Source organism: Mchenga conophoros, linkage group LG23 (genome assembly GCF_057382185.1).
Source record: "Mchenga conophoros isolate Kocher_MC1m ecotype Shallow Benthic linkage group LG23, M_conophoros_male_GT1.1, whole genome shotgun sequence".
Taxonomy (NCBI): Eukaryota; Metazoa; Chordata; class Actinopteri; order Cichliformes; family Cichlidae; genus Mchenga; species Mchenga conophoros.
In genome coordinates this window covers 12208134-12235657 of record NC_140547.1, presented here as the reverse complement: position 1 = coordinate 12235657, position 27524 = coordinate 12208134, and the positions used below count along the sequence as shown (strand labels likewise).

Here is a 27524-nt window from a genome sequence, read left to right as displayed (position 1 = left end):
TTTTTTTATTTATTTATTTATTTATTTATTTATTTTTTACAAAAGCTGGCATTGCTACAACCGGATCGATTTATGTAGTAGGCGTATGCTTCTGGCAGCTACTGTCAGACATAGTAAAGCAAGATGATATCCACTCTGCTCGTCCCTGTGAGGAGTGTTTTATTCTTTATTTTATAAAAGGTGATAGCATTTTGATTAAATATGTCGAATGGATCCCTCTCTCAGTTTCCACACATAAGCTCTGCAAAAAGGCGTGTTCCTTTAGGCTGCTGGGTTTCTTTACATTACGATTTCCCCTAACCACGTGACTCATTGCAATGCTATAAAATTTCCATTTCTCCCAATCCGTCCTTAAACATTGCGAGATTTTCCAATTGTTTCCTGTTATTTAAAGACCCAAAGGGTTATTAAATATTGTCTATGATGTTTGTAAAAATAGAAATCTGGTGTCTAGCTGTAAAGGCTGTCAGTGAGGTGTCGATAAAACCTCAGCTGTCACGCTTTTGCTGTAAAACCTTTGCAGCATTTACAGGAAGTCACATGTGGCTGGTTTGGGGCTTCATTTCAGGCATTTTGTATGAGGAAAGGACTTCAGATCTTCATTTATTAATACATTATTTATTTTTTAACTGATGAAATGTGAATCCCTTGTTCGTAAATACAAATTTACCCACGTAGCTTTCCAGTTTTCCAAGTCTGCTTGTGCTAAAATTTGGAGAGTGAATTTGGGGGTGAGCACTTCCTTTTCCCCCTACATAAGGAACTCAAAGTTTGTCTTGTGTGAGGAGATTTGTGCTTAAAATGACATTTTTCCTAAGAGTTTTTAAAAGTTTTCTGCTCTCCCTCCCAACAACAAAAACTTTCTCATGTTTTTTACAACAACGTCTTTACAACATATCCAAAGAACTGGCTTCTTTAGAGATGGCATTATAATTGCAGCTACAGCTGTGGGAGAACCACAAGTTTATGTAATCTAATATCTATCTATTTGAATGCATGCTGAAACTGTGCACATCTCTGCCTGTCGTGAGCCACTTCCTGGATACTGCTGCTCCTTTTACTTCTCGCTGAATTGATATGAGTTTTCCTGTTATTACAAATATTTTTTTATAACTATTTAATACTTCTAATGCTTAGGATCAAATATGTGCTATGCAGAGAATCTCTCCAGAGTTTTGGTGCATTTCCAATTCTGAAAGGCTTGATAAGTTTTGTGTTTTAAGGCTTGGTGAAGAAAAGATGAAAAACGGGAATTCCTCGAGCGTCTTCCTGAGATTTAACAAGAGGTTAGAACAGGCTCTTAGTGTTTGCAAAGAGGCTGCTTTGCTGCTGACACCAGTGCTGGAGCTGATTGCACAGATGTCAGGATTGAGATTCAGGCTCGTTGGTGGTCCCTTTATGTCCTGAAGCTTTGTTGGCATAGCAACCCCATTGGTATTTTAGGTCTCTGCTGGCATTTTCTCATTAGCTTCTAAACACACTGTAATAGGCCTGCAGCTAGGTTAATATTGATACTATGTTCTTCCTTTCATGGTGGATGGGAGAAGAATAGGGAATTATGGGATGAACAGTATGGGCTGTCATGCTGGACTGCAGCAGTCACACAGTTTGCCTGCTGAGATGTGTGTGTGTGTCTCATGATGTTAGATCTGGTCTGTGAAATGATGGATTGTGCTACAAAAGCTGAGTAAGTAGATGGCAGCCATCCTTACTGTCACGCTATGTAGCAAGATGCAAATTCAGGCATTATAGCTTTATAAATGAGTGAGCCATGGCACATGCGCTCATTAGCATTATTGTATAATTTAGCACCATACAAACCTTGACTACATTTGTCTTTTAATGTCTCGAAAACACTGCTATGTTACTGTACTGTAAATAAAGATCAGGAGCAATCATAGCAAAAAAAGATGACAGCAAAGGGCAAATTTTTTATTAATTGAAGTATGTGCAACAGTTACAATGAAGCATTCACATTCTGTTGATAACAATGCTTAGGCTGTAGATACTCTTTCCTGTATATGCTATATATAATCTTTAAACGGCTGACTGGCAGTTGTGCTCTCTCAACGCATTTAGCATAATGGCACTCTAATTCTTGTTGCAGGTATTATACTGTAAGGTTTACTGTAAGATAAAGACCCTATAGTATTCTGGAGAAAACCCCAGCAATCAAACAACCTATGCGCTAGCACTTTGCAGCGGTGGGAAGACAAAAGCATGACTGGGTGGGGGGGGGGGTGTGGGGGGGGGGGGTGTGAGGAGGAAGAGAAAAGAAAAAGAGAACAGAGGGAGACAGGTGAAAAACCATGGGCTAAAGGAGAGAAGACACAAATTTAATGACATGCTGCAGGCATATATAAACGCGCGGGGAGTAAAAGAGAGGTCAGTGGAGAAGAAGTGCTCGGTGTATCACATGAAGTGCTGCAGCTGTCTAAACTTATAACAGCATAACTACAGGTTGGTTAATTCACCTGATCCAGCTTAAACATTAAGGCAAGGTTTTATTCTAACCTTTAAAGCAGAGAGGGTGTCTCTGCTGAATCCAAACTGGGAGCTGGTTCCACAGAAGACAGAAAAAAGCTGAAGGTTCAGCCTCCCATTCTACTTTTAGAAACTTTAGGAACCACAAGTTCTGCAGTCTGAGAGTGAATCACTCTAAAAGGATAATATTGTGCTATGAAGTCTTCAAGATACTATAAAAACTGCTAAATTCAATTCTAAAAGAAAATAGAAATAAGCCCTCTCTCACTCTCTCCCTCACTCATCAGTCTCACTGCAGCATTTTTGATGATCACATTGTTACTTACTAATACCTCCGCCTAAAACATTGTGTCTGACCAGATACTGACAGATACTGGTTTCTGGTTTCTAAGGCTATCAGGACCAAATGTAGCAGCCTCAGTTTTTTGGGTTTGGGAGAAGAAAATTGCAGAGCAACCACCCCTTTATGTAGTTTAATGTCATCTGGCTTCATAGATAAATAAAGCTGAAGATCATCTGCATAGCAATGAATATGTATTCTGTGTTTTCTGTTAGCATTGCTTAAGGGAGGCAGGTATAATGTAAATAGAATTGGTCCCAGCACAGAACCCTGTGGAACTCCAAGACTCCCCATTTACATATACATTTCTTAAAATCTTACACTCAACTGTATCAAATGAGGGCTAACAGCAGAAACACAAAAATTAGTCCACTATCAGCCATCGGCCCTAAGAAGGTCATTTGTAACCGTCACCAGTGCTTCTTCAGTGCTAAGATCAATTCTGCAAACTGATTGAAACTCTTCAGTTATCCTATTATACTGCACATGATCGCCCCGCTGTTTTACAGCCACTCTTTTGTAGGTCTAAAGGCTAAGACGTCTGGCTCAAGTAAAAGCTTTTAAGTACTGGTTCAATTATAGCCACCTTGAAAGCCTGTGGTAGACATTAGTGACTACTTAGACCTTATTTACTAGTTAACATTATTAATAGACCATCAACTTCTAGTTGCACTGAGGTCACTGTGACTGAATATTATTTAGAAAACAGGGATGAGCTTTAATCACCAATTATTTTAGACTTGCAAGCTGTTTTTTTTTTTAATGAATGACCATTCAATCAGTGTTCTTTTCTTTTTTAATTATAATATTTGTAATTTCCTTCTGTGCGCTCCCTCTTCAGTACTACAGGTTGATATTGCTGTTGCTGGTCTCAGTATAATGGCTCTGATGAAATAAAAAGAAATAAAAAGCCCCTTTAGCTCCTCTGAACCAGGGCACGAGTAAAAGTATTTGTCCAATTTCCCCGAGTGAAGAAAGAGAAAATGAAATCCTGTAATCACCGTGGCACCGACTCAACATTTTCTGTGGAGGTTTTGCACAAAATATGTAACTCTCTTTATTTTTCACCCACACCGCAGCAGTAACTAGCTACAGCAGTGTTGGTTTAGTCTCATGCCTGTGAGCAAGTAACCCCTCCACCACCCCACCCCTCTTCCCCCAGCTCTTACACACACACACACCTCTCCACTTTCCAGCACCCCCCCACCCCTGTCACACTGAAGTGGTTATTTTTAGTGTTGGGGATGCAGCTCACTCTGCCTGCATCCGGCTCCACAGAGAGATTAATGGAGCACAAGAGAAAGAGATAGAAAGGGAACACACGTGCACACTCACCACATGGCAGGGGAAGCTTGTAGGGGCGAGTGATTGACTGAGAGAGAGGGAGAGAGGACCGATGGCTGGTGAGGAGAGGACTGTATATGTGAGAGAGAGAGCGAGAGAGAGTGCTGGCAAGGGTGCAGCCGAAGGTGCATCTGTCAATTACTGCCTACTTAAAAGCAAAGTACCCATTTGAGCTCGTCTTTGTCGAATGCATGTTCAGTGCAGTGAACCTTCCTCACCCCTTTGGCACGACTGCCTTGTCAGCAGCTAAAATATCAGGAAGGAGACTTTACTTTGATGTTGGCTAAGAACACACATGCTTCACGACACTTCCTACTCTGGCACTGGTTTCTTGAATCTGAATAATATTTAAGTGATAAGAGTGATCCCAGGGGTTTCCTGGGGTGATGCTATTTTTAGAAGCCAATTTTTCCACAATGATTATCGCGCCTGCTCTCTGTCACTGACTAAGTAAATGACTCAATGTCTTTCTTTGTCATCATCATATTTGAAACTGTATTTTTTGCCTTTTTTTTCTATTTACTTTCCTCCTCTATATTAGTGAGTCGGGCTGTAGGCTGTGCAATATAAAGAAATTCTTCTTTACATCCGTTCATGCGTGCATGTTGCTGAATTTCCATTAGATAGATTTTAAGTAGCCTGTATTTTTTTTCTTTAAACCTAACGTCAGTGAAATGAAGCAATCATCAGGGATTAAATACCAGTCCGCTGAATATTAATACTTCACTCTTGAACATGGGGATGATGGGAATCGGCAGGGTGCAAGACTAAATGAATAATGAATAAGTTTTTGACGTCACTGTGGTTTTAAAAGTCATTTGGGTACCTCCAGTAGACCCTGCGTGGAGAAAATGGCTGTGGCACCTCAGCAGAGATTCGTCTGTTGTGTACAATAAACCGCAGAACTGTTCAGTGTTTTATCCATCAGCCTGTGTTGACAGGCATGATGGAAAACACACGGGTATCGTTCAGGCCATCTGTCCATCCAACAAGTCACTCAGAGACCCTGACGTCTCCTGCTGAACAGATGTAGTCTTTCATATTGAGAGCCTGGCATCTGCTCAAAGAGCAAAGTTTAGTTGTAGACCTCACACTTTCTCTGTAAAATGCCAGACTACTGTCAGTCACCAAGCAACCATACTTTGATGCACATGAGCTACAGGCAGAGGCTCGCACTGCAAGCACAGGATGAAGCCTTTGAGATCCGATGATGGAATATGATCTCTTAAAAAATACACAAAAAAAAAACCCTGACAGGCTAATTTCCTTTTTCTTTTCTCAATTTGTTCACAGTGAAAAAAGGCAAGCTTGATGGACCACAAGGTGAGTTGTGTCACGGATGTACTGCATGAAGCTGTTGATTGTAAAACACTGGGGTCATCAAGACCGATGTTTGAATCTGTTCATTTTCGCAGAGAAATTCAACACATACGTGACCCTGAAGGTGCAGAATGTTAAGAGCACAACCATCGCTGTCCGTGGCAGTCAGCCATGTTGGGAGCAGGACTTCATGTTGTGAGTGCTTCTCGTCCTGACAATGAAAAAAAAAAAAAAATCCAGGGAATGAAGTTGGAATAAGGCAAACTTTCCACACCTCTCCGGCATGTGGTTACTTTAGCAGCTACCAATATAGCACAGCCAAGTCTCCAACCAAGATTGTCATAAAACGAGTTTCAGCTTTAAGAAAAGAGAAGAATGCATGAAACGAGGACAGTATTGTGGCGTTGATGTTTTTAACTGCCGGTTGGAATTGAGACAACCTTTTAAGAGTCAAAGCTGCATTACCTTATTAAACTATCAGCTCTATTGTTTTATTTCCATAAGACATTTATAATGTGAACATATTCTTAATTAGTGAAGCTAAACCCGTTTTCTCTGCAGCCCTGAACTGTCCTAGACATTACCTGGTGCACGTGCATGTGAGAATTCAGACATCTAATATGAAGCTGTCTTTAACCTGTGTGATGTCCAGTTTCACCCACGTGAGGAGTGAAATTGATGTTATCAGGGTGCTGTGGGAGTCAGCTGTAACATTTGTGTCGCAGTTTTTTTTGTTTCTGTTTTTTGCTGCCATTCTGCCTCCCTTCCACTCATGAGTGATGGGATGAAATAACACCTCTGCTGCTGTTTGCTCTGCTCCGGCAGATTTCACACATCTAGTCGTGAAAGTTTCTCCCCATTCAAGCTTTATTAACACCTTAAAACTCCAGAATATCAATCCAACAGAAAAACTCTGCTACAGTCATGGTGCTAAATTAAATGTAAGGAATATCTTTAAAGAAGGGCTTTCCTCTACTTTTCAGCTTTCGGGGTCAGCACACCATCCAGCAAAGTCACCTGAAGATGTGTTCATCTCCTAAGGAAGCACTTTACACTCATTATTAGGGTTTTTTCTTCATTTAAACCTTAGGAGCATCACTGTTCAGTAATGGGAGATGCATAGTGAGCTGATAACCTGCAAGCCAGATACGTAGTTGCATTACAAATCCATCCATCCATTCGCTTCCGCTTATCCTTTTCAGGGTCGCGGGGGGCGCTGGAGCCTATCCCAGCTGTCATAGGGCGAAAGGCGGGGTACACCCTGGACAGGTCGCCAGTCTGTCGCAGGGCCAACACACAGGGACAGACAACCATTCACACTCATATTCACTCGCACATTCACACCTAGTGACAATTTGGATTAATCAATTAACCTATCCCCACAAGCTGCATGTCTTTGGACGGTGGGAGGAAGCCGGAGTACCCGGAGAGAACCCACGCAAACACGGGGAGAACATGCAAACTCCACACAGAAAGACCCCGGCCTGATGGTGGAATTGAACTCAGGACCTTCTTGCTGTGCGGCAACAGTGCTAACCACCGTGCCACCGTGCTGCATTACAAATGTTAGCTGTATATGAGCTTTTGAGTTCACTGTTGTTTATCACACATAAATATAGATAGTTTCTGTCTGTGCAGTCACTTATATGTTGTCGGGAGCCTGGCTGACTGTCACCTGTGCTTTTCCATCTTCATGCTGAATGACTCATTTCCCTGAGCAGATTGAATCATGGTGCATATCCATCACCAGATTAAATTCAGCTCCTCGAGGAATAAACTGTATTTTTGCTAAAAGTCTTGTGTAAACAGCTCAAGCCTCCACTCAGCTCATGACAGTATTCTGTATTTAACTTCTTTTTTTTATTCCTCCTCATTTTTCTGTTTGCTTGTCCTTTTCTTATTCCGCCATCTCTACTGAGCAGTGAAATAAACCGCCTTGATCTGGGCCTCACAGTGGAGGTGTGGAACAAGGGGCTGATCTGGGACACCATGGTGGGCACCTTATGGATCCCCCTGCGCAGCATACGGCAGTCCAATGAGGTTCACCACATTCATCTTTCTGACTCAGACCTTTGGTTTTATTGGCAATGCTTACTAGCATTTCTGAATTTAGCATACTCAAACTCACATATTAAGCCGTAGATGAGAAGATTGATGGCACTGGTCATTTGTACGAAGACAGCAAATTAGATCCAGGGCAGAGATGCCAAAATACGTATTGATCACACAGTAAGTGTTGCTGCAGTCATGTTTGTTCTTCTGTCTTTTCCAGGAGGGACCAGGTCAGTGGCTGACCCTCGACTCCAATGCGATCATGGCTGAGAACGAGATCTGTGGAACCAAAGACCCGACCTTTCATAGGCTGCTGCTCGACACACGCTTTGAGCTGCCACTAGGTTTGACATTTATCAGTGTTGTGTCAATAATAACGCTTAATTTATTTTGTATTAATTTGAATTCCTTTTTTTTTTTAAATGTTACTAGTATTAGTACTGCTGCTACTTTAGAACTCTAAAGACTGTCTCATGATTCCTATTAGTACTTTTTCTAGTAGTTGCCTGATACAGTTTTATTACTACTTCTACTACTAATACAACTAGCGCTCTAATGCCAGCCCTACTCTTTGATATAACTTGAGAAAATTCACTTTAAACTTTGGCAAAACAGTATCAGCACAAAATCTTACAGCGTAGCGCCCAATATTTCACGTGCCAAGTGGAGAATCTCAAGTGTTTCTGTTTCTGCAGACATCCCAGAGGAAGAGGCCAGATACTGGGCGAAGAAACTTGAACAACTTAATGCCATGAGAGATCAAGATGTAAGAATTTTATTCTGCTGAATACTCTTTACTGTATTACCACAACTTTTTCTGCATTGTATTGTTTCCTTATTCGTCTGTTGTTGCCGCTTTTCTTTGCCTCAGTACGCCTATCAGGAAGAGCAGGAGCGACCACTACATGCACCATCCACACAGTGCTGTGAGTGCCGCCAGCCTCCTCTTCTGCATTTACCTCCTCCTGCGCCCGATCCTGCTGTGCCCTTTTTATGCCTCCTGTGTTTCCTCTCCCCACTCCCTCTCCTCTGGCTCCTCAGCTTACTGAGAAGAGGCGTAGACAGGAGGTTGAAATGAAGCTAATAGATGAAGGAAAGGTTAGCTGGCGAGAGGAAGGAGAGCCGATGAGATTAATCACAAATGCATGCCTGCCTGAACACTAGAATGACTTACAGGTGATAGATCCGTGATGAATGTGAGATGACATACGGGGGGTGTCAGACACACTCCCACGCCTGTCCGCCTGTCTGGCAGTGGTGACACTGGGAGCAGGTGCATAACTGTGTGGATACTATGGACCTGTGGAGAGAGGGGTTTGGTTTGCATCACGGTGCTTGTGTTTGTGCAAAGAAGATGTGTGTGTTACCTAACTGCATCGAGGCCAGCTGCCTTAAAAACAGCTTTTTCTAAAGACCTTGTGTTTTTCTCTGCTCAAACACACACACACACACACACACACACACACACACACACACACACACACACACACACACACACACACACACACACACACACACACATAGACAGCCACTTATAAACTCTCTCCACACATATTTACATCATAAAACAATTATTTCTGAGGGCTAACGATCCTCCTCGTTTGTTTACCCTGGTTTTGTTGACTGCTTGTGTGTTTAATTTGTGGCCCAAACCTAATTTGGTTTTTCCAACTCCTTTATCTCTTCGCAGGTAATTGGAGTCTGTGGGGAGATCAACAAAGTAAGTTTCTTTCATGCAGTTCTGCTAACAACTTGGAGTAATTCTGTATTTATTGTCCATGTCTCACTTAATGTAATGATCTCCTTGCATAGTATTCCTCAGAGACCATTAACTGCCAAAAAAGTATTTCTTCTCCACACATCCTCCCTGAACTTCCTCTCACCTCATACCCTTGCTTTTGCAATAATACCTCAAACTGTTAAAATGAAATTGAATGCAGCTCTAGCCAAACTCAGGATGCATACATATTTGATGAGATAAAGATGAGTTATTTTCGAGTGATTCATTATGAGACAGGAAGCACATAACCGAATAACTCCCACTTGCATCTCAGGCACTGAACTGTCTAAAACTCTGTTTCCACAAAATCGGAATCTTTTGCAAATCGTTTCAACCCACTGGTCGACCTGATCAAACATCTCACAGCTGTATGGGTTTATTAGCAGCAGGTCAGTCTTTCATGAAGACATACTGTGGATAGGATGAATCATTTAATAAAAGACTGCGTGGGGGGAAAGTTTCACAATTTAAAAATAATTATACAGAATCTACAAATCAAGATCCAAAACTACGGTGGCCCTGAGAGGCCAAACGGACGGCAACTTAAGAAAACACCAGCAATAAGAAAGACGCAGCAAAAGCGCCCAAACACAATGGAAATAGAAAAACGACAATGTAAATAGGAAAAAAGAAAACATAAATAGGAAAAACAAAAACAAAAATAGGAAAAAACAGATTTCCAAAAGCACAAGGGAAGTGTTTCTGGGGAGACAATAACCCGACGGACGAGTTGTAGGAACCAAAACATGCTAAGAATTGCGCTGGGAGACAATTAAAAGAAGTGGAGGATCTATTGGTTTTGTGAGGAACGAAAAGATGAGAGGTAAGTGTGCTAGCCTAACTATTAGCCTAAAAATCCGTCATCAGTATTATATGAATCATGATAAAACTACCATGTTTTGGGTTCCTGCAACTGGTCCGTCCGTTTATTGTCTCCCCAGACACACTTCTCTTGTGCTTTTAAAAATCTGTTTTTTCCTATTTATGTTTTCGCTTTTCCTATTTCTGTTTTGTTTTTTCCTATTTCTGTTGTCGATTTTCCTATTTCCATTGTGTTTTGTGTGCTTTTGCAGCGTTTTTCTTATTGCTGGTGTTTTCTTAAGTTGCAGTCCGTTTGACCTCTCAGGGCCACCGTAAAAAACAGTTTTCTCTGTTTCCTGTAAAAACGTGTCTTGTTATTCTTTTATTCTAGCCTAACAATCTTTAAGTATTTGTAGGTCAATACAGTTACATTGTAATTTAAATTAAAATAGATTAAAATTCCATTTAATTATAGGGGAATTACATAGTCACAGGCCTACAGATGTTTCCCCCCTGATTTTTAGGCTCTCATTTAGGATTGAATGAGAAGGAAAAAAACTGGATTCTGAGCAGAGACTTCAACTATCTGAAAAGAAACAAGACCACCCCCCTTCTCTACGCCCCAGCTCTTTCATTACACACTCAATGTACTCAATGGTCGTCATCTTTTTGTCTCGCCAACCTCACTTCGTTCTGTCTCCCGCTGTTTTGGTGAACAGACGAGGACCCAGACAGCGCAGTGGATGACAGGGACAGCGACTACCGCAGTGAGACCAGTAACAGCATCCCACCTCCTTACTACACCACCTCCCAGCCCAATGCTTCCATGCACCAGTATCCCATGAGGAACCAGCACCACAGACACTCCTACACTGACGACATCAATGAGCTGGACTATGATCACAGAGCTATGAGGTAACAGGCGTACTACTACTGAGACTGAAGAACAGGGTTTTATTTTGCCTATGTGCACCATAAAGTTTAAATGCAACATAGAGAGAGGAGTTTTTGGTCACACAGAAGATCTAAATGTTTTAACGTTGTGAATTTAACATCACGCTGCTCGTAAACGGAGCACTCCTCCCCGTCTAGCTCATAGCCATGAGACAAGTGAGCCCCTGCGGCCTTGTTTTGTTGCACTGTGTTGTACATAGTAACATGTCCCACTGTGCTCTCCTTCTCTAGAGAATAACCCTGGCCTCAGTGTATACAAGCATGCTGGGGTGCAGAGTTCTTGTATACAGGTTTTGTATGAAGCGGGCCTTTGTGGTTATCTTTCACGTGCGAATGCGTGTGCGCGTGCTTGCATCTGTGTGTGCACGTCGAGTGTGTGAGCATCAGAAACCCCTTGTGATTTCTGAACATAATGGTCGTCACTTTAGACATGTATATATGAAAGGAGGAGAGGCTCTAAACTCATGCATTTCTCAGAAAAGCTTAAATTGAAAGTTTGACCATTTGCTTTGTCAAGGCTGAGATGGATATAATAAATCTCAGCGTCAGTGAGACGTCTTTGTGCAGAAGCTTAATGGACAGGTTCATATTTTCAGCAGGTTGTACTTGCTGTTATTGTTTCTCCTTTTTATACTCTCTGTAAAGAGAGCCCTTCCCCATCCACTTCCAGTGTAAATGATGAGTGAAATCCATATTCCTTGTCCCGTGCAAATGTATTCATCTGAAGTTAATATGAGTTTTCGGTAATCCGATTTAGACGAGCAAAGAGGCCGTGTTCAAAAGATATTCGCTTATTAGTGCAAAATTCCCTAGAAGATGAAATTTCCCACTGAAATGACGGGAATATCTGCATTTGGTTGAAATAACCTCAGCCTCATATTAACTCCAAATTAAGATTGAGCCAGGACTGCTGTGGATCATTAAACGCTGGCGGGAAGAATAACAGCAAGTGATATTTTCATGTTCATGTGGACGCCTGACTGATGTTTTAAGACAACTTTGTGAAGTTGTCGTTAAGCAGGCGGCACAGAGGCTCAGTTTGAGTTATAGCTGTCTTTCCAATATTTGCACTGAGCTCTACTGATGCTCCTCTCCCACCTCTCCCCTCCTCCCCACCTCCTCCCCTGCTCCTCTTACCAGACGCTATGATAGTTTAGACTCGGCCACCAACGGGCGCAGTGATATCGACTCAGGCTCAGGGTCGAGCCGGCGCACCAGTCGTCAGTATTCTCTAGACAGTAGGCACTCGCTGTCCGATAGGTGGGTCTCTGTACCTCGTCTCTAACTTCTCCTCCTCTTCCTCTTCTTCTTCCTTCTGCTCCAGCCTGTGACTCCGTCTCGCTGTGACGTCAGTGGTGGACTTGTCCCGTCCTCCTCGCTCGCTGTGCTTGCATGCATGTGCTCTTACCCTATCTTTGTATATGTATATTCTGTATATTTTAGAGGAAACTACCGAACCTGCATCTATCCTTACTGTGTTCCTGTGAAGAATCACAAACGATCACGCTTGTCCCCTCAATCTTTAGAAGTTCTGTGCTGTGTCGTCTTTACATGTGTGGGTGAGCGATCGGTGGGATGCGTGTGTGTGGTGTTTCGTAACAGTCGGAGACAGAGAGGTTAATTGTCGGTTGGAGTTTGTAGAACTGCCCGTGTGAGTCTGTGTGAGCGTGCCCATCTGTTTTCATGACAGCTTGTTATTACAGCTTCACTCTGTATGTGAGACTTTAAGAAGGGCCCTGTCTTATTGTGGGTGTCCCATACTTGGTAATTATACACATTTAATTTCCACTTGTGAGACAGCAGGAGCCCGTCAGCCCAATAATGTGGCCGAGCAGAGAGGCCGAGACAGATTGCGTTCTTTTTCATCTTCATTTCATCATGTTTTGTTTTACATTCTTTGTGAAGAAAGAGGGCAGACATGTGTTTAGACTCACAAATTATGCAAGCATTTGTCACTGTCTGTGTTAGTCTTTGAGACGGAAGAGAGAGAGAGATTGCAGGATAGGTTATGAATAGGAAAACTGGGGGTTGGTGTGATTGAGTATTTATTTGTCCATTCAGCCATACTTTTGTGTCCTTTACTGTTCGTGCACTATGCATTATTAAACCAGCAGGACTGTAATCAATAGAGCCGAAAACAACAAAGCCGGTGTTTGTGTGCGTCTGTCAGAGTGTGTTTAAGGAAATAATCTTTCTATGTGTCTCATATCTCTCGCTGATTCAGTCTAATGGCTTCATTTATCATTGTGAATTTATCTGCTTTTTTCCACCAGTCTGCTAAATTATCCTGAACCTCGTCAGGTTAACTTCTTTTGTTTTAAATTAAACAATTTAAACGTTTACTTTATGAAAAATGCATCGTTGTGTTCCTGCAATCTAGTGTGCTTTTGTATGCGTGTGATTCTGTACAAATTTGTGTTTGAACTAACAATCATAGTAAGCATTCCTGTTACTAAACAGATGAGTCCCCTTGCAGTTGCATCACTAGTCCAAAGCCCATTCTGGGTGTGATTTAAAGTCACTCCTCTTCTCCTGGTGGTTAGCTCTCTCCCTTTCCGGTCCCAACACAAGCTCCTTTAGTATCTCTGTGACACCCAAACGTGGAAATAGATATAGTTTACTTAATAACCAAAGGCTTATCTAACACGTGTTTTCGTTTCCCCTGCCTTCAGTCCCACAGACAGTCGTTACGCTTCGTCGGGAGAGCTGAGTCGAGGCAGCTCGCAGCTCAGCGAGGAGTTCGTTCCCGAGGACGGTGAAAGCTTGAGAGGTTCGGAATTCTACGATGAGAACGACTCCTATCATTCCTGCCACTCTTCGGTCAGCTACGGCAAGGAAGATTCCCCAGGTTGGGATGGTGAGGATCACCAAGGCATCTACAGCGATGAGGGAGGCTACCTCAAAGATGGAGGGGAGGAGGGGGCTCTGTATGACGAAGAAGAGGGAGACATGTATGGGGAGGAGGGAGATTACAACTATGAGGAGGAGGAGATGTCATATAAGGAAGATGAAGAAATGTATCCACTGGATGGCACACTGAGTGAAGACCAGGAGCCTCCCTATACCCCCACACCCACAAGCACTGCCCCCACCTTGATGCCCCCTTCTGATGGTCTCTCCTCCACCAGGCCGCCGTTGGAGAAGCAGACGTCGCTGCATCAGCAGCGACTTGCCCAGGATCGGCCTCAGTCTCCCAGCACGGCTGCTGGCCTACCTCCGGTCTCACAGGACAGCACAATGGCCCCTTCTCTTGCAGATTCCACCAAGCCTCCCTTTGCACCCACACAGCAGGATCTCTTTGGCACAACTACAACTACACCCACCCCCACAACTACATCACAGGTTCCAGCTCCAGACAGCAAGCCTCTGGAGCCTGAGCCCAAATCTGAAGTGCCAAAGGAGGAACCTCAGCCCCCCGAGCTTCCTCCGGCAACAGAGAGTGTCCCTCTGGCTCTTGAACAGAAGAAAGAGGAGCCTCCTGTTGCAAGGTGAAGTTGCATATTGTTATAAAGGGAAAATTTCAAAATTACTTATGTAGTTATGTATAGATGTACTTCAAGTTGCTATGACCTACACATGAAAACACCAGTAAAGGGACAAGGACGGGTCACTACTCTTTACTGACACCAACTCAGTATGTGTGGTCTCAGCTCCAAAGACACTTCCCTTTACATCCAATTTCACTAAAATTACCTACCAGCAAGTATTAGCCTAAACAACACCTGCACAAAATAATTAATTTTAAAGTTAACACTAACCAACCACTTACTGTATGGAGATAAAATCACTTAAAATAATGTATTCACATACCAGGAAAAGCGTATTTTTAGACAGACACACTTTTTTATTATTTCAGACAAAATAATAATAATAATAATTTTGTATTAAAGCCTATATACCAATCAACATGCTTGTGGTTAACAGATGTTGCTCACCTCTTCATTTCACTGACTTAGCGTGCGGCAATTGTGAGCTGACTTCTTTCTCAAACCATATTTCAGCTTCCCAAAAAGGGAAATCATGGAGCCCGGTCCTGCCAGAGCTAAAGCCAACTGGCTTCGACTTTTCAGCAGAGTACGACTACAACTACAAGAGGTACTGCCAGGATGTGTCTGTGTGTGTTCAGTTTATTTGTATGGTCCTCTTGCTTGCAGTCACTGTCAGGTGAATCCCTTCATTGGCAGGAACGGATCTTAGAGTGCGGTTCTGTTGCTGCTCTGCTGATTGCCTTGTTGCATCAATCCCTGCATGTCCTGTTCTTACTCTGTATTTTTCCAGCTTTCGTTGACTAGTCTGTCATTTTTCCCAGTTTTTGGTCGCAGCTGTGGATTATATTGTCTTGTGTTTGATAGTTTCTGTTTACCCCCTGTATTGTTTTTGCCATTTCATTATTTTCTTTTCAGTTGTTTGCCATCCTCGTAGCGAATGCATGTAGTCCATTCTGATTACCCATGGCAGGAGCTGGCTCTCAGGTGGGTGTGCCCTGTAGTGTGTTAATAAATCTAATTTGTATCGTATGTATCTGTATGGCTCACAGATATTTATGATGAGCGCAAGACACACATAGGAAGCTGTTGCAAGTCTGTTAAGCGTCCTTTCCAAAGCCTGGTGTTTGTATCAATCAGGGCTATTTCTGTGTATAGTGTGACGTTAGTATCAGTGCCGCATGTCATTGTTTGAAGAGCCAAGCGGACAAAGAACATGTCTTTCAATAATGGAGCAGATAGAATTAGAGAAATGATTACACGGATAGCCATCCCGCTGTAATCTTCTTCCACAAACACAGAACTCACTGCTGATGTCAATAATCCCCACACTCACTAAGAAATACACACAGTGTAGTTTTTTTCACTCTGTTGTAAATCATGACTTTGAGAACACCTGCAGTCATTGAGCGAACTACAAACTACAATTGGAACTACAGCGTTGTAGTTTTCTGGAAGGCTGCCTTTTCCCGGTTTTTCCATCTCATCTTTTCCTTCTCTTTCTCCACAGGCCCGAGGAGAAAGTGTTGGCATTGCCTCTCTGCTTTTGTCAGCAGGGTAAGTAACCATGAGGCTGACACCGCTGCAGCTATTGAAAATCTATAACTTATCGACCAAAAAGAAAGACCAGTGTCTCAGTGCATTTATTTTGTAACTTATTCACAGTGAAGGTTCTAGCTGTTAGCTGAAAATATAGCCGATGTTTAAAGTATGTTTTCTCTCCAGGATGGGTGGTGCTCTGTATAGTATTGACAGCATGCCAGACCTCAGGAAGAGAAAAGCAATGCCTCTGGTCAGCGATCTGGTGAGTTTCTGCACTAATCTCTTTATGTTCCCGTGACTAAGTGTCTCACATTTCCCAGATCCATCTCACTTGGCTCAGCAGTCCGTGCTCTCATCCTTAAATGTTACTCCTGTTTTCTGTCTGATTCTCTACTATGTTTATTTTCACGATCTTTTCTAATATTCTACTATTTTTACTCCTGTTGTTCTCTGTCCTTTACTCCACTGCATCCATGCTGTTAAAGAAAATGCATTGCCCTGCTGTTAAAGTCTGACAGGGCATGAAGCAAGGCAGAGAGGCCAGCGGCAGAGGCCAGAGGTTTTCTCTGACTGACGCTGATGTCTGCTACATGCTGTCATATAACAGACCTTTATTACCCCACCATGCCATGATCCCTATGCCTTTTTGACACTATCTCATTACCAACACATCTTTTGCAGACTTCTATTGTCACTTTTCTTAGAATGTAGACAGACGCACTCTGTATCTCCGTGTCATTCTAAGGAATGTGCGAATAAAAGAAAACCACAAGCGTATTCAGGTTTTGAGAGCACATTGGTTGTCACAGTTTGGGGTTTTTTATCATTTAATTATTATCACTCGCTTAATCCTAATTCACACAGAGGTAAAGACCAATCGGTGACTATCTGGCAGTGTTGGGAAGGTTACTTTTAAATCCACTACAGGTTACAGAATACATTCCCCAAAATGTATTTTGTAACATATTCCATTACGTTACTCAATGAGAATAATGTAATGGAATACTTTGGATTACTTGATATATTATCATGCTTTTTACAACTACATGAATGACTATTGCTCTGTGATTTATTACTTTTACTGAAGGTTACTCGCCATAGCAATGCCAACTAGATTTTTAAATCTTAATATAAAATGAGTAACAGTAAGGTGGATATTAGGTAAAGCTGCACTTTTTGCAGCGATCTCATATAGAAAACTATTCCGCGCGTATATAAAACAGGTCCGCAGCTCCGAACCGTAGTAAAGGTTCCTCTGGCTAATACGCCGGGTTCGTGTCGGGCTCATAGCCGAAAACAAGCTTTACTTTGTTGTCTGGGTCAACTTTGCTAAAAACACGAACACAGTGTAGAGTCGAGTCTTAATAGCTTACTTACAACTGGGCTACGCTGCCCATGAGGCTACATTCGTTAGGGCTATGCCTGTAACACTCTACCTGTTGCCTTCATATTAAATCATTTTTTGAACAATAATTTTTAAAAATATTTCGTCACGTCATTATGTGGGCCGCAAGTAGAGGTGAAATGGGCCGCGAGATTGAGACCCAGGAATTAGAGCCTCTTAATGCGTGTTTTGTTGGAGTTTTCGCCGGCGTGGAATTACCAAAAATAGAGAGGGGACAGCCTAATACAGGGGTAGGGAACGTTAGTCCTCGAGAGCCAGTGTCCTGCAGGTTTTAGATGTGTCCTTGATCCAACACAGCTGATTTAAATGGCTAAATTAGCTCCTCAACATGTCTTGATTTTCTCCAGAGGCCTGGTAACGAACTAATCATTTGATTCAGGTGTGGTGATCCAGGGTGAGATCTAAAACCTGCAGGACACCGGCCTAACATATGAAACAGGAAAAGACCGCCGTGTAATCCCTTTATTTCAACAAAGTAACTGTATTCTGAATACCATCTTTTTAAACGGTAACAGTAACAGAATACAGTTACTCGTATTTTGTATTTTAAATACGTAACGCCGGTACACTCCCCAACACTGCTATCTGGTAACCACGTGTAACCAAGTGTTTGCCGGAGGTTGCTTCCTGGCACTGGAGGAAAATGGTTAAAATTTCTGCCTCAGTGCTGCAGTCACATTTCAAAAGGCACAACTTTCACGTTAAAAGTAAGCGGGTGACCGCAGTAATCTGTTAGCAATCATAAGCATGGTCAGAGACATTGGGATCAGTTTAAGCGATTCAGCATCGATAAACAAAATAAGTTACATAATGCACATGATACATGCACCGCTATAGTTACAACTTAATACCATATTACCAAATAAAAGCATCATAAAGCAACGTTGAAATGTGTCTGAAAAACTGATCCTGCTGTTCTTAAATAAACCAGCTTAACTTTGCTTGTCATAAAGACTAAAAGTTAAGGCCTGACTAACCCTGTTAGGAGTTTCAACTGGTGGTTTCACACTTTGGTTTGACATCCTAAGCATAGCATGCTATTGATAGCTGTAGATATGCTGGTTTGTCACCTCTTGACAGATCCATGCTAGCTGCTGTCTATAGCTTTTGTTTTCACAGCACAAGAGTGGTTACGTCTTCTCATCTAACTCACAGCAGGAAAGCCAATAAGCATATTTAGCATATGATATGTCAAATTGTTGCTTTGATGCCAAATCACATTGTGCACTGGGAGCTGAAATAATGCCGACTCTTAAATCAGCTGCCAGTCAAAGCTGAGTGCCACGCTCATAAACACCCACCATGCACTGACAGGCAGGTGCACCTCTTTCATCACTCTCATTTACACACACACACGCACACACACATGCACACACACAAACAACTTGTCAGACTGTCTGCTATTGATTTATCAGAGTGGAACACTGCCTGAATGAGCAGCAACTAGTATTTCATTCAGAAATCTAATATTCAGGTGGAAATGCAGCAGAGATTTTCTGAAAAATCCCAGTCTCCCTTGATTCCCTAATCGCTTCATTGTTGCTTTTTCACAAAACTACCACATATGCATAAAAAGTGCATCCATTTCTCAGCCATTCTTGCAATTTTAATTCTCTGTGTAAACCTCTTTCTTCTCTGTTGCCTTTTTCTAATACATTTCTACCTTTTTTCTCCCAACTTCACTTCACTGCTACAGGCTATGGTGAGTAACGCACCTTTTGTTTATGAAATATCTGCAGTTGGTTATGAAGATATACTTGTTTTCTGGTACCGACCAAAGTGGTCACTCCAAACAAAAATATGCAGCTGTAATCTCCTACTCTGAGATTTATCACGATTAAAGAAGATATTATACTGACCACCCTTCTTCCATCACACAGTCCTTGGTCCAGAACTCCAGGAAGGCGGGCATCACCTCAGCCCTGACATCAAGTACCCTACATAATGAAGAACTGGTCAGTCCACATTTATATTCTTTAATTAAATTATTTCAAATACTGCTCATAAGCTTTAACTCTGCTGACCTTGGGCTTATCTTTCTTACAACCTTGTAGAAGAGTCATGTCTATAAGAAGACCCTCCAGGCCCTCATATATCCTATTTCCTGCACCACCCCACACAACTTTGAGGTGTGGACAGCCACCACACCCACGTACTGCTATGAATGTGAGGGACTCCTCTGGGGTATTGCTCGCCAGGGCATGCGCTGTACTGAGTGTGGGGTGAAATGCCACGAGAAGTGCCAGGATCTACTCAACGCCGACTGTCTGCAAAGTAAGATGAACGCCGGGAGGCATCACTCCATTTCAGCCCCCAAAGCATTAATGAAGTGAAGTGACTAGTTTACAAACGTGACAATGAAATCTAAATTTAGCAGCTCATATGTGCAGCGGGTAAACACTCCCAGTCACTGCTGGCGCAAAAAGACGGTGTAAATTCAGATAAATACAACCAGTATCTCCGGCTGGCTTTTATAAATTATCATTTTTAATCGTTTCACTTTTTTTAAAAACATTATATTTTTAAGTTTTTTAATACTGGCAGGTTATCTTTTTTTCACTGGCCTTCCATCAGAGACCCGATGCCAACTTCAGCTATCAGTGAACAGAAAGGCTCAGATCAGTTAGATATTCAGCTAAATTTAGAAGAGGTAGAGTGGGTAATCCACTGTCTGGGAGGGCCACTGTTTGATTCCTTGGCTCTGAAGCGTCTTAACTAATTGCCCATATTGTCATAAATGCATCTGTCAGTGATATATGAAGTGTGTGAATGTGGTTTTAATGATTACAGACATGAGAGTGAGAAAGGATCGCAGAAAATACCCTTTTGCTGAGTTTCCGTTTTAGACTTTTTGCGGTGTCAGTTCTTTTTATTTATATTTATTAATAATAGAAAACAATGTAGTCCATTTATTTCCTCTTCTGTCTATTTGTCAGTTCCAAGCACAGAGCCTTCCTCCCTCCTCCTTCTCTTCTTACTCCTACATTCCTATTTTCGTTGTTTTCATGACAAACCATTTGTCTTTTCTTGTGATCCGCCTCGCTCTCTTTCCATCTTTTTCACTCAGCATTTTATAGCCCTGCAAAAGCATCCTCTTATATTTCATGAAATACACCAAAGTTGTTATTATAGTGTTATGATATTCGTTTGAAATCATCTGAAAAATTGTAGAAATTTATCCACCATGATTTCAGGATCAGTAAGCGTGAGCTCACTTCTCATCTCACATGGCACCTTTTTCCGTTTTTGTTTACAAATCTGATTCTTTTACTTCTCAATTTTCTTGCCAACCAGGAGCGGCAGAGAAGAGCTCCAAGCACGGCGCCGAGGACCGAACTCAAAATATCATCATGGTTCTTAAGGATCGCATGAAGATCCGTGAGAGGAACAAACCAGAGATCTTTGAACTCATTCAGGAAGTGTTCACCGTCCTCAAGTCCACACATGTCACCCAGATGAAGCAGATCAAACAGAGCGTGCTCGATGGCACCTCTAAATGGTCGGCCAAGATCAGCATCACAGGTTTGTGTCTATAAAAAGAGACAAGCTGCTGTTTATATGCAGTGAACACAGGTGGCGTCTGTGGGGCAGTAGCTCAGAAGGTCAGTTGAATTAAGAGGCATCTGTTTCCATCCAAACACACACACGCACGCACACACGCACACGTATACATAAACCCAGCGGTCCCCAACCTTTTTTGCACCACGGACCGGTTTATGCCCGACAATATTTTCACGGACCTTTAAGGTGTCACGGATAAATACAACAAAATAAAACTAGTACCGGTACCGGAAAAAAGAAGATTTATTCATAACACACGTGAAAAGACCCAGGAAAACAGAGTTAACGATAAAAATGATAACAAAATAACGCTGAAAACCGATTAAAAAACAATACATTTCACACCTGAGCCTCAACTCTCGCGGCCCGGTACCAAACGACTCACGGACCGGTACCGGTCCAAGGCCCGGGGGTTGGGGACCGCTGCATAAACCCACTGGCCTTACCAGCTTGGCTTTTTTTTCCTTCTTCCTAGTGTTGTGTGCCCAGGGTCTACAAGCCAAGGATAAAACTGGTTCCAGTGATCCGTATGTAACCGTCCAGGTTGGAAAGACGAAAAAGAGGACCAAGACCATCTATGGCAACCTCAACCCCGTCTGGGAGGAGACATTTAATTTGTGAGTCATTGGCTTTTTTGTATGGTTACTGTTAATTAACCTCCTAAGACCCAAACTCTTTTAATTTCTCTTTGCTGTTTGGGCTGATTGGGACCTGATAACTGTAAAAACAAAGAATTCTGTGATTTTTTTTTTTTTTACTTGATTTTTGGTTCTGAGAAAAATGAGATCCACATATGAAGACATTAGTTTTAAATTTCGATAGAGCAGTGGCAGTATAATGTCCTCGTAAGTGAATATCAGGCTCTTGTAGAGCAAAATTTAGTATTTTGGTCTGGACAACCCAAAATGTGATGTCCACATATGTGGATGCCAGATCCTAGGAGGTTAAATAAACAAGGTCTATTTTTAAGGCTGGTGATTTCTGTTTACGCTTGAAGAATATGATACGTACGAGTCACCCTAGTAATCTGCCCTTCTTGTCTAACTGCCAGTTTACCTAGTATATTTGGCTCACTCTCCGGTTTGGTCTTTGCAGTGAATGTCACAACTCTTCAGACCGCATCAAGGTGCGAGTGTGGGATGAAGATGATGACATTAAGTCTCGTGTGAAGCAGAAGTTCAAACGAGAGTCCGACGACTTCCTCGGTCAAACCATCATCGAGGTCCGCACTCTGAGCGGAGAGATGGACGTCTGGTATAATCTGGGTCAGTTGAATTGGCACGACTCCTTTTTCTCTGTACACTGCCCCGTTTAATATACTGGATCTCATCACCCATCATTTCTTTCCAACGCAGACCTGGTGACTGTGTTTCTGTGTGTTTTGCGCTCTTCACAGACAAACGTACTGACAAATCCGCTGTGTCTGGGGCCATCCGCATGCACATAAGTGTAGAGATCAAAGGCGAGGAAACGGTTGCTCCGTATCATGTTCAGTACACCTGTCTGCACGAGGTAAACTCGCTTTTTATCTGTGAGTGAACATGCATTTAAAGAGGGTGAATGCTTCTCAACCGCTTTGTTTTTAGAAGGGCGCATTTTGTCAGATTATCCTTCGTCCGCCGTTTGTGCATCATAGACAAATATCGTTTTTTTTTTCACATAACGGGCTGCCTAAAAATGTCAACTAATTTTAGCAGGTAAGGCATGACGTTCACACTGAAAAAGACTGTTTTCTGCACATAGTCGTGTCTGCGGTGTAAAGAGACAGCAGTCGTTTAAATGCGAGTCAAAATGAACCGCTTCTCTTTATTTGCTATGTGCTGACTGAAACCGTTACGCTAGGTTTACAGGAATCTTTGACAAACAAAATTAGCTTTTGTTATAAGTAGGGCTGCCACGATTTGTCGACTAGTCACGATTACGTCGACTATCAAAATCGTCGACGACTGATTTAATAGTCGACGTGTCGTTTGAAGCTTTGTAAGATCGCAAAAGACGCAGGAATAATAGCAGGATTTAAGAGTGTAATAACGGACTGAAACAGAAGATGGCAGCACTGCATGTACAAGGATGCCAGCTGCCGTTAAACCCCGAAGAAGAAGAAGCAGCTGTGTCCCAGAATTCATAGCGCGGCCCAGCTTAGTTTCCAACAATGGCGGTAGCTAGTTAGTTTTAATATTACTCTTATTATTCTTTCTGGGTCACAAAATAAACGTTTAACATATTTTCAGGCGAGAATGTAGCTGTGTAAACCTCAAATATCGGCTCAGTTTATCAGGACACCACATATTTTCAAAAGCGCTCCGACGTTTTCGGAGACGTCTGTTACCCACTAGCTCGATAGCTAGCCGGGGGCTAGGTCACTAGCGCCGTGAGAACACCGGACTCCCGGCAAATTGTTTTCAAACCCACCGCTGTCTTTCGCGACTCAGGTTAAATATATATGAGTCACTTAGATAAATTAAAAATGTTGTTGTTTGGCTTTTTTTTTTTTTTTTTTTAGTATTTTATTTGTTCCTGAGTAAATCGGTTTGGCTGAGATTAAAGTTATAGTTTTTACACAGCTGAATAAACGTCAAGCAGACAACTGATTATCAGAAGTGTGAGATGCTGGAGAATATACTCCGGTGTCCTGTTATATTTCAGATAGCAAGGAGTTTATTAAACTTTACCAAAACAATCTGCAAATTTCATTAAAATTGAATAAACTATCATCTTGTCTTTATTTTTAGTTAGCACCTTAAAAGCTTAAAGCTGTAAGCTAATGATAGTTATATAAGAGCAGATGCTGCTGGTGCAATAAACTGTAGTTTTACGTCCAGTGGATGATGATCTGATTAGTCGACTAATTGCATAAATAATCGGTGACTAGTCGACTATCAAAATAATCGTTTGTGGCAGCCCTAGTTATAAGTGTGTAATGTTGTTTTCGCGGCCTGCGTTTATGAATATGTGTGTGTGAAGCTGTCTTAAATGAGCCAAGCTAAACTAGTTAATTTGCTTGACTGATGTTCACTTTCATAACTGACCCATTAAACTTGAGTTAGTACTCTGGATAAAGGCAAAGATAGAGGCATCACACACACACGTTTCTGCTCTGGGTTCGTGCAGAAAATTCTGCTGATTGATTGTAGACCAGTCCCAACTTTGTATGGAGTCATTACTCAGTCCATTACTCACAACACATTAGCTGACCTTAACTGACAAATGGGCACTGTTATTGCCTCTCAAGTGCCCATAAACCCACTCAGAATATTTTACAGTGGTGTAAGGTTTTATGGATGAGACAGCACCTTGTGTTGGCCTCATAATGTGGGTTTATGGCTCTTTATGCAGCAGAGCCAACAGACACAACAGCTTGTGAGGTTATAGCGCGCTCTGTCTTAATGGCTGAACTGTTTACAAACGAGTGATAACTGTTTGAATTTTTTCAAGCCTTTTTTCTCTTTTATTTCACTCACGCCACCTTCTGCTTTCTTTTCCTTAGAATCTCTTCCATTATGTGACGGACATCCAGAATAATGGTGTGGTGAAGATTCCTGACGCCAAAGGGGATGATGCATGGAAAGTGTACTTTGAGGAAACTCCCCAGGAAATCGTAGATGAGTTTGCCATGCGTTATGGAGTCGAGTCCATCTACCAGGCTATGACGTAGGTTCCCGGCTGACTGCCCGACTCCAGAACGTCACCGTTAATAAGAAAGACCCATGTGTTCAGGCGCATCGTAGATTGTTTAGATAAAAATCTAACATTTGCCTGTCCTCCTCTCATTTCCAGCCATTTTGCCTGCTTGTCATCTAAGTACATGTGCCCAGGTGTGCCTGCAGTGATGAGTACCCTGCTGGCAAACATCAATGCCTACTACGCCCACACCACCCAGGCAACCAACAATGTCTCTGCCTCTGACCGCTTTGCTGCTTCTAATTTTGGGGTGAGTCAACATTTAGCTGGATCGATAAAGTTAGATGTCATACTTTTATTAATTAAATAGTTTTATATACTAATTTTCCCCTAACTATCGCAATGGCATAGTTTCTCTGTTATTTCCCTTTGTCGTGTCCTCTTTATCTTCATTATGTTTAATCACAGAATCTATTAGCACATTTCTTTTATTACCCACAGAAAGAGCGATTTGTCAAGCTCCTCGATCAGCTTCATAACTCTCTGAGGATCGACCTGTCCATGTACCGGGTAAGTTACTCTTTTACAATTTCTTCTGGCTTATAACTAATGATTCTCTGCGTCCTTGCACGTCTCTCTTTATCAGAAGCAATTTGAGGAGGCAAATGTGTTAATTAGATTGACAGTTCATCGGAAACGTGCACAGACACGTTGGGGAAACCATGTACGCCCACACAGTCAGAACAGGGCTTGCTGCCAGTGAAGATTGACCATGCTGGATCGTGCCCACAGATGCAAAAAACTGGACAAGCACAGATGTGAATTCATGTACTGTGGCTCGCCGTTTCTGATTTCTTTCCTTTTTTTGGCCCGATTGCAGAACAACTTCCCGGCCAGCAGTCCTGAGAGACTGCAGGACCTCAAGTCCACAGTGGATCTGCTCACCAGTATAACCTTCTTCAGAATGAAGGTATAGTCTCTTTCTCTTCCATTTTTATCCTAAAGCTTGGTGCTGAGTTGGATTTAAGGGTTTTCTTCAGAAGCAGAAATGGAGAGAATTCTGCAAACCAACTCTGCTTTCTTCACATTGTCTATTTAAGCTGCAGAATATCCCATTTTTCCCCCTGACGTGTCAGTGCTGCTGCCCTGCATCACTGCCTGATCTTCCAACTCTCCCACCTCCCACATGAAGGCTCCAGGGAGATTTTTATTTTCACTACTCCAGTCTTCTATGTTGCATATTTGGGAGAGCACTGTTGCCAAACTTTAACTATATTCTGCAGCTGTAATAAATTCATCATTTCAAATGTGAGCTCAAATGAATGATCCAGTCACTGCATGTCTGATTTTTGTGCCTGCGTTTAGGTCCAAGAGCTCCAGTCGCCACCCAGAGCCAGTCAGGTAGTGAAGGACTGTGTCAAAGCCTGTCTCAACTCCACCTATGAATACATCTTTAATAACTGCCATGAGCTCTACAGTCGCGAGTATCAGGCAGACCCGGTAAGAAGCAGCAGTGATGGGCTGAATGTCTGCGTGTGTGTGTCAGTGAATGTTTTTCTTTTTCCATCTTTGTCAAAAAAATCAACTTTGAATTGATATTTTTTGGCATAAACATAATAAAGTACAAAAAAGTAAAGCCTTGTTAGCACACCATGCATGCGTACATGTACTGGACTTCAGAACATACAGAATCAAACAGTTAGAAAAGTGCAGATGTTCAGGTGTGATGGTGATGGTATCTGCATTTGTTCATTTTTTATTTACTTAAAGGTACATCAACAGTCTTCTATAATTTGCTTACGGTAAATTATAGAAAAAAAAGTGCTGAATTATGATTTGTTTATTTAGTTTATTTGTTTAGTCCATTTTTTCCTTGGTTCATGTTTGGTTTTGGACAAACTAGATCTGTTTTTAGTTGATATCGTTCTGAGCTTCTGGTCGTTACCAAGCAAAACACATAAACTTGGTATATTTCATTCAGTGGCAAAAGGCATTGAGGTTTCCTTTGGAATTTTTGCTGTAGATTTCCAGTGACTGATGATCGTTTTGCTTACATTTAACTTCTGTCCGGTTCAGTTTCCCTTAAGCAAAATGCCGGGAATAATGACAGCCCAACCACAATCTCAGCGCCTTCACACCTGCACCATTAAGTCTGCTTAAATTGAATTCTGGTTCATTTTCCGTCTTGGTGCGGTTCGCTTCTGCAGACACGAGCAGGGTAATTGCACTTGCAGTGAATCTACCACAGACGCATTCGAGGAGGCGGTCTCGATCCAGTTCCAAATGAACTTCAGACTGATTCGTTTATGGTGGGAATATGATCTGACCCAACCACTGAATATATACTGGGCGTTTGCCTTCTGATAGCCAGGCATGCTTTGCTTCCTGGGATGTAGCAGAGTACCATAAGCCTGCAGAGTACACAAACTTTAAAGAATTGGAAGAAGTGACATTGCAAAGTTATCCTGTAGCTCAGAATACTGTGTCTTCTACCTGCTTTTGCTATTGTTCCTCTTGCACATCTGGCCAACAAGCAGACTGAACTTTCTCATGCGGTTTGTATAAAAAAGACACGTTTTGCTTCGTTTGGAGTTTTCTTTATGTGAAAACAAAGTAAAGTCAAACCAGGGGAAAAAGCTTAAAATTTTAGAAACTCATCAGCTGATTGAATTACAGGTGGAAGTACAACTTTAGTGATCAAAATCAGCGGTTTTACCCAGAAGTCATCACTACAAAGAGAATAATATTTACATTTTTACATTTCTAATACAGAAAGGATTTCAGTTTTGTCCTCATTCCATATGTAGACACTTGTGTGTTGTTGGTTTGTATGTG

The 27524-nt window shown here is 42.0% G+C and overlaps 1 protein-coding gene across 1 annotated transcript in view; it reads left to right on the top strand.

Annotated features, from left to right (window-relative positions):
• Nucleotides 1-27524, top strand: part of unc13a (unc-13 homolog A (C. elegans)) — a 46500-nt gene that overhangs the window by 716 nt on the left and 18260 nt on the right. The window contains exons 2-25 of the mRNA XM_085265991.1: nt 5462-5491; nt 5584-5683; nt 7411-7528; nt 7761-7884; nt 8236-8306; nt 8412-8466; nt 9231-9260; nt 10841-11036; nt 12216-12335; nt 13748-14563; nt 15077-15170; nt 16071-16117; nt 16286-16364; nt 19388-19462; nt 19562-19781; nt 20802-21029; nt 21544-21685; nt 22164-22333; nt 22465-22580; nt 24556-24719; nt 24846-24999; nt 25191-25259; nt 25570-25659; nt 26055-26189. Of these exons, the coding sequence (XP_085122117.1) occupies nt 5462-5491; nt 5584-5683; nt 7411-7528; nt 7761-7884; nt 8236-8306; nt 8412-8466; nt 9231-9260; nt 10841-11036; nt 12216-12335; nt 13748-14563; nt 15077-15170; nt 16071-16117; nt 16286-16364; nt 19388-19462; nt 19562-19781; nt 20802-21029; nt 21544-21685; nt 22164-22333; nt 22465-22580; nt 24556-24719; nt 24846-24999; nt 25191-25259; nt 25570-25659; nt 26055-26189 (3443 nt within the window). The remainder of the gene's footprint in view (nt 1-5461; nt 5492-5583; nt 5684-7410; nt 7529-7760; nt 7885-8235; nt 8307-8411; nt 8467-9230; nt 9261-10840; nt 11037-12215; nt 12336-13747; nt 14564-15076; nt 15171-16070; nt 16118-16285; nt 16365-19387; nt 19463-19561; nt 19782-20801; nt 21030-21543; nt 21686-22163; nt 22334-22464; nt 22581-24555; nt 24720-24845; nt 25000-25190; nt 25260-25569; nt 25660-26054; nt 26190-27524) is intronic.